Source organism: Dendrobium catenatum, unplaced genomic scaffold (assembly GCF_001605985.2).
Source record: "Dendrobium catenatum unplaced genomic scaffold, ASM160598v2 fragScaff_scaffold_1063, whole genome shotgun sequence".
NCBI lineage: Eukaryota > Viridiplantae > Streptophyta > Magnoliopsida > Asparagales > Orchidaceae > Dendrobium > Dendrobium catenatum.
In genome coordinates, this window is record NW_021319525.1 from 307,970 (window position 1) to 315,871 (window position 7,902).

The window sequence follows — 7,902 nt, forward strand, 5'->3', positions numbered from 1 at the left end:
TATGATTTAAGAGATAATATATTATATATAATTAAAAGTATATATTATAAAAAAATTATCTTAATATTAAATATATTAAAATATCATGACACTTTTTTTTAGATGAAAGCTTCCAAGAGCATCCGATCAAGGAGAAAATCTTGCGTGTAGAGTCCGGATGGGAAAATAGTCCAAATTTGCTTAGTTTTTGTTGAATATTTGCTGAGTATATGTAAATACTCATCAAATACTAATTAAATATTCAGAACATGAGTAAATACTTAATAAATAATCAGCAAATACTCATAAAATTTGTGAACATATTCAACAAATACTCATAACTAAATATTTATTAAATAATTATAAATACTCATCAAATAAGAACTATTCTCTTATATGGGGCAAATTATTAGGTCCGGTCACCGAACCTAAAAATAGGTCCGGACACAAATAAAATATTATTTTAAGTCAAGCGTGTTAAAAGCACAGTCAAAGCGTAGGTAAAGCGCACCTAAAACACGGTTAAATCGTAGTCAAAGCGCAGTCCATGTAACAAATTTTTATTGGATGTTCGGACCTAATAATTTACCCTTGTATGAAAATTATTAGGTGCAGTGTACGGACGGGGAGAACCGTTCGCACAAGCACTGTATACCTAGCGGTACCCGCACTCGATACAACTGAGTACCATTATGTACCCAATACTTGTGCTAAAAATGCGCACTATGCAACTAATAATTTTTTATAACCAAGAGGGAGAATAGTACGAATTTCTCAAGAGGTCTGCTAGGACAAAACAAACGTGACCAACGGCTCCCAAATCACCCTATCAACCTATCGAACCCAAATGACGGTAGGTAAGAGTGCGGGCCCGGCGGACCCGCCACTCCACCAACTCCACCAAACTCATCCTTCCATCAATGCTCTATTCACCCGTTTTTCTTTCCCTCAATTTGACCTCCAACCAAGTAATAACACGTGTCATTACATCCATCTGGCAAACGGTGGATGCGATGCCGTTATCCTTAAACTACCAAAAAGTAGGTGGGTGTAAGGGAAAGTGAAATTCCTCCTTCCCAACTATTATATCTTACCGAATCCCTACTATAACCCTAATATAACCCTAAGAAGAGCGAAGCAATCGCTGCCGCCGTCGCCGGAGCAGAAGAAGATGGGCTCTGACCCTTCGCCGCGTTACTTCTGGGGCGAGTCCCCCGAACCCGACGAGTATTACGCCTCCCAAAATGTACGAAACCAGCAATCCTACTTCTCCACTCCTCACGGCCGCCTCTTCACCCAATCCTTCTTCCCCATCGACCCCTCATCGGGCGAACTTGTCCCTGTCAAGGCGTCCGTCTTTATGACCCACGGATACGCCTCCGATTCGGCCTGGCTCTTCCAAAAAATAGCCATCTCCTTCGCTCAATGGGGCTACGCCGTCTTCTGCGCTGATCTCCTGGGACACGGCCGATCCGACGGCTTACGATGCTACCTTGGAGATCTCGACTCAGTCGCGGCTGCGCCCCTCTCCTTCTTCTCCTCCGTCCGCCGGCGACCGGATTTCTCTTCACTTCCCGCCTTCCTCTTCGGCGAATCCATGGGCGGCCTGGTAACCCTCTTAATCTATTTCAAGTCTATCGATGCCGATTTATGGTCCGGCATCATCCTGTCCGCTCCCCTCATCCAGATCCCAGAAGAAATGCAACCATCTCGGATCCGTCTCTTCATGTTCGGCCTCCTGTTTGGGCTTGCCGACACATGGGAGGCGATGCCGGAGAAGAATATGGTAGGGAAAGCGATTAAGGATCCTGATCGGCTGCGGGTTATTGCGGCGAATCCGAGGAGGTATAGAGGGAAGCCGAGGGTGGGGACGATGAGGGAACTTTTGAGGGTGACGGAGATGGTGCAGAGGAGGCTTGGGGAGATCAGGGCTCCGTTTCTGGCGGTGCATGGGACAGATGATGGAGTGACGGCGCCGGATGGGACGAAGAAGTTGTATGAGAAGGCGGCTAGTGAGGATAAGGAGATGTTGATTTATGAGGGGATGTATCATTCTTTGATACAGGGGGAGCCGGAGGAGAATAGTGCAAGGGTTCTTCGGGATATGCGGGGGTGGATTGAGGAGAGAACCCGGCGGTACGGCGGCGGTGCCGCCGGAGTTGTACCCAGCGGTCAGATGGAGGGGAACGGCGACATAATTGACGGGGAATAATATGTGAACATGAGGCATTGACCTTGATGAAGGGCAACGTGTTTGCGATTATATGTAAGCATTTTATTTTTTTTTGGTTGTGGAGGCCCCATTTAAAATTCTGGATCGTTTATTTTCGAGAGGTTGAGTGTGCAAATATAATTCTCACACGTATTTATTTGAATAAAAATCTTTAAGGTGGAACTGAAACTAAAAATCAAATGGATACTTTTTAGTTTAATTAATAGTTGGAAATTGGAATAAGTATAAATTGCATCTTTGCCTGAAAATTTAAATAAGAGCAAATATATGGAATAATTTACGCATTTAAAATACGCGGTTTGACGCTTATATGTCATCAAAAAAATTATCTGGAACAAACAATAATTTCGATGCAAATATAAATTAGAATTTTTCAAAATTAAATTTGGAACCAGCAGAGCTCCAATTTCAGCAAATTTATAGTCAAATTGAATTTCTCGAAGAGACGAATCTAACGACATCAAAACTAGTCTAATACAAACTCCAATGAATCCAAATCGAGGGCTTGAAGCCTATTTAGAAGCTTCAGTACATTAATTGGATAACAAAATGGTATCCAGGTTGAATTGAGCTGCTCGACGAGGCGAATCCAACGAGCCCAATATTGCTGAATTCTAACATCAAGACACCTAAATGTGCTATTGAAATGATCTGTGATCGAGCATCGACCGTCCATTGAAACACTTCCAACGTGCCCTTGATTTTGTCCATATTCATTAGTCATACCACTCCAAAAAAAAACTATAAATATGCCTCTCATTCTTTACAAAGAGAGAGGAGGGATGAATGAGAGAAGAGCTTTGAATTTTGAAGAATCTTGGACTTCACCCTGGCACAACTTCTAATGAATCTACGTTACTAGGTTGTCGTTGATGAACCTTTGTTCGATAATGGCCATCTAACCTCCATATGGAATTCATTAAAGAGCTTTCCTTTGTTACCGATTATAGTCCTTCCGACCATCAATGCCAGACTACAATCCACTCCGACAATCGTCGCCCGCCGATTATGGTCCCCTTCGACCAATGTCGCTTGTTGACTATGGTCCCTCAAACTGCCATTTCTTGTCAACTTTGGTCCATCTGACCATCGTTTCCATCCAATTACGATCCCTTCGAGCTCCGACGCCCATCGACCACGCTCCCTCCGACCTCTGTCACCCGCCGACTATGGTTCCTCCAACCATTGTTGCCTAGCAATTACAGTCCCTCCGACCTCCGTACCCCATTGACTACGATCTCTATGACCACAGCTGCTTGTCAACTACAATCCCTCCGACCTTCATCACCTGCTAACAACGGTCCCTCCATCCACCGTTGCCCGCCTAATACCTCCCTTTGATCACTATTGCCCGCCAACTATTGTCCCTACGACCTCAGTCTTCAGTCGACTACAATCCCTCCTACCATCGTCGCCCGTGAACTACGGCCCCTCCGACCTCCGTCACCCACCAACTACAGTTCCTCAGACCATCATCGCCGGCTAACTATGGTCCGCTTTAACCACCATTTCTTTTCGACTACGGTCCATCTGACCTCCGTTGCATAGAGACTATAGTCCCTCAAACCACCATTGCCTATCGACTATGATCCACTTTGACCACCATCACCTGCTGATTATAGTACATCTGACTACCGTCGCCCGCCGACTACGATTTTTCTGACCTCCATCGCACACTAACTACGATCCCTCTAACTACTATTACATGCTGACTACGATCCATTTAACCTTCGTTGCATGTTGATCATGGTCCTTCTGACCACTATCATCCCCCTGATTATGGTCCCTTTGACCTCACCCGTCGACTACAACTACAGTCCTTATGTCCATTGTCGCTCACCAACTATGGTCCATCCGACTACCTTCACGCATTAACTACAGTTTTACTGACCAAATAGACATGTCAACGTTTTTATAAGAATAATTATCATGTAATAAGCTCTATACAATATATATTTGCTACATTGAGTCAACATCCTCCTCTGAGAAGGGGTATTATTTGTAATCAACCATCAATACTATTTGATTCATTTAAACTGGGTTAGACCTCTTGATTTTTACACTTTTTAGGATTTTCCTCATAAAAATATTGGAGTATCTTATTTCTTTCACACCCCTCTCTCTCTATGTTATTTGTGTGTGCTGGATTTTTATTCAAAGCTAGTATATTAACCTTTTTTTTATCTATGCTGTCCCAAGTATTCCAGGATGCAAAAGACATGCTCTGAATGTGCCAAATTTGCTCACAGAGAGAAAGAGAGGGAGAGAGAGAGAGGGGTTAAAATCTTAAAGAAATATTTCAAAGTACACTTTTTGTACATAGCTCTCTTTGGCCTATTCGTTGAGAGCTAAGGCTTCTAATTAAGAGGTCTAGGGTTCGAGTTTATATGTATGCGTTGTGTGTGTGTGAGTTTGCCTTAAATGACCTAAATGTCCCCAAAAAAGTACACTTTTTGTAAAAAAATTTCCAACGTTGGAGATAAAATTGTTAATATAAAATTATAAAATCTTATAATTACCTAAAAAAATATTGTTATAACTTTTTTATATAAAAAGTTAAAATTATAAAGATTTATAATATATTTCATAGATAAATATTCCAATTAATTTTAATACCATACAGAAATATATATTATTCTTAAATTTTTAAAAATTATGCATTTTAAATTTTAATAAGTAAATTATTGTAAAAGTTAAGGGTAAAATAGTCAATATTTTAATAGTCATAATTTCAACTTTTATAAAAAAAATATAACAATATTTTTTTTTTGCATAATTATAAGATTTTATAGCTTTATTTAAATTAAAAGTTTCTCTCAAACTGTTGGATTATTTTCTTTTTACAGTTTAAAATATTCCTTTAACCTCATTGGGCTCTACAGCGTACACGTCTCTTTCTCTCCCCATAGCGTATTCACATGCTTCAAATTATTTCACGCATTCAAAAAATATGCCAAGCTATTTGACGCATTCAAAAAATGTGAAAAATTGCTCGACATATTTGCTCTTTTTAAAATTTTCAGACTTCAATGCTCCTTTTGCTAATTCTACTTATCGAGTCAATTCTTTTAAAATTTAGCCTAATCAAATTAGGAGATGAGAGGGAAAAAAACTTTGGATTTGAATTTGTCTCAATTTTTAGTTTACATGTGATTCAGTTAAAAACGTGATTATGATTATTGCGTATCTGAATATTTGTGATGATAGAGAGAGAGTTTTTTTTTTTTGGTATTTATATAAAGATTCAACACATACACAGATAAAAGAGAAGTGTAAGAATTACATGAGATATTAGAATTTTTTATGTGGATAGTTCCCGAAAGTAAAAAAATCATAGGGCTTAGGTCAGTTAAAATGATTCCGTTAATGTTTGTCATTGTTTATAAATGATGTCCTTTATTATAGGAAATCATTGCTTCAATATAATAAACATACATTATATAGAATATATTAAGTGAATGGAATTGGAAGAATCTTGTGCAAAAGACCTATCTTTAATAGATTGTTTGGTTGTTTGTTTTGTTGTGCTTTTTTTTTTTTCTGAAAGAGGAGGCCAGAACAAGATATTGAGCATGAATACTAGTGGTGATGTAAAGATTCTAAGTTGACGTTGATGGCTTGCATTGGTCTAGTAGAGGATGGCGTGTCTTGTAATATTAGTAATGATAGGTGCTGAAGACAACAGTTGTCAGTGTAGCATGATAACAACTTTCATAAGATCATATTACAAAGGATCTTAGTCAAGACATAATGTTTGGATGATCGTAGTCGAGTGATAGAGGTCATCTTAGTCTAGTGATAGATGTTAGAGAATTATAAACGGGCAATGGAGGTTAGAGAATTATCGTCGAGTGATGGAGGTCAGAGGATTGTAGCCAAACAATGGAGGTTATACGACCATAGATGGGTGACAGTGTGATGGTGCTTGGAGATCTATAGTCAAATGATTATGCTTAGCAGTATGGTGGTCGAAGGATCATATTCGAGCGAAGATGGTCAGAGGATGGTAATTGGGCAACAATGTTTGAAATTCGATTATCGAGCAATTGTGATACAAGGATCGTAGTTACGTGACCGTAGTCAAAGGAATATAATTGGGTGATGGTAGTTGAAGAATGAAGGATCATAGTGAGGCCATGGTGTTCAAAGGAGCCATTAAGGCGATGGTGGTCAAATGAGTATAGTTAAGTAATGGTGGTTGTAGGACCTTAATTAGGTGATGACAATTGAATATTGGTAGTTGGATGACTATGATTAGAGGACTAGAGTGAGGCGGCGGTGGTCTGATAACCATAGTAGGGTGATAATGTTAGGAGGGCCATAGTCAGGCGACAATGATCAGAGGATCGTAGTTGGGTGACTATAGTCAGAGGATCGTAACTGGACGACAAATACTAGAGGTTGGTAATCAGGTGATGGATGTTAGAAGAATATATTCAAGCGATTGTGGTTGGAGGATAATAGTCGAGTTATGGTTTTTAGAAGTGTAATAACCAATGAAACATGACACATTTATTTTTGTTTTGACTCGATCTGATAAGGGTAACCCTTTGAAAATTTTTTGCATTTACATATTTTGAATGTTTTTGAATGTGAATGTCTGAATATGTTTTGAGGCGGATTCTTGGAGTTCGTATACTTGAATGAAAATCTAAAATTATTCGTAGGAGCGCCATTGAGCTCTATTTATTTTTATCAAAATAATTCAAAGTTGCGACGTTGTGGCACAACAAGGTCAAGCACGGCGATGTCAAACTTGAATCTCATAAAAAAATATTATTTCCACTTTATTTTTAGTTTTATCAAAATCATTTCTCCCTTAAGTAGCCAGCTAAGGAGAGGGAGAGAGAAGGATTTTAGAGAGAGAAAGTTGGGTTTTGTCAATTCTAATACATTTATGATGTTAGCCTATTTCTGAAAGTTGTGTGGATCAAGGTAGGTTATGTTTTGCCCTATCTCAATTTTCAAAAATACAAAAATTTTAATTTTTTTCTAATTTAAATTATAATTTTATTGTAAAAACAATGATGATAACTTTGCATCCACAAAACTTTCACCGTGTTACTTTCTGTATGTTGTAAATATGATTTATATTTATGAAATATTTTCACCTCATAAATTAAAAAATGCGTTATTTTATCTAATAAAAGTTAATTCTGACACCATAAAATAATGTTATAGTACAATTAAGGCTTTAAAATTGATACGTCATCAAAAATTATCTTGATTAGGCATGAATCTCGATGCAAAATCAAGTTGGAAACTTTTGAAATTAAAATTGAGACCATCCAAACTTCATCTTCAGCAAACTTATAGTCAAATTGAACGTCTCGATAATACGAACCCAACGACACAAAATTCAACCCAATCTGAGCTCGGATGGATCTAAATCAAGGGTTAGAAGCGTTATTAGAAGGTTCAAACCACAATTTGGATTACCAAACGGTTTCCAAACATAACATTCTTATGGTTTAATTGAGCGGCTCGATTAGGCAAATCAAACGAGCCCAAGATCATGGAATTCTAACATCTCTAAGACATTCAAATGTCCATCAAATGATCAATTATCAAGGAATGCAACATCAGCCATCCATCCAACCACTCCTCATTTGCCCTTAATCTCCCACCTATTTAAGAACCATGCCACTTCAAAAATCTATAAATAGAGCATCCTTTTCTCTTAAAAAGGG

General features: G+C 38.5%; 1 protein-coding gene across 1 annotated transcript; it reads left to right on the plus strand.

The window, feature by feature from the left end:
* The first annotated feature begins 893 nt into the window (after window positions 1-893).
* Window positions 894-2,387, plus strand: LOC110095163 (caffeoylshikimate esterase). The gene has a single exon (XM_020820582.2). It carries the CDS (start codon window positions 1,151-1,153, stop codon window positions 2,189-2,191), a length of 1,041 nt encoding a protein of 346 aa, XP_020676241.2. The 5' UTR covers window positions 894-1,150; the 3' UTR covers window positions 2,192-2,387.
* The last annotated feature ends 5,515 nt before the right edge of the window (window positions 2,388-7,902 follow it).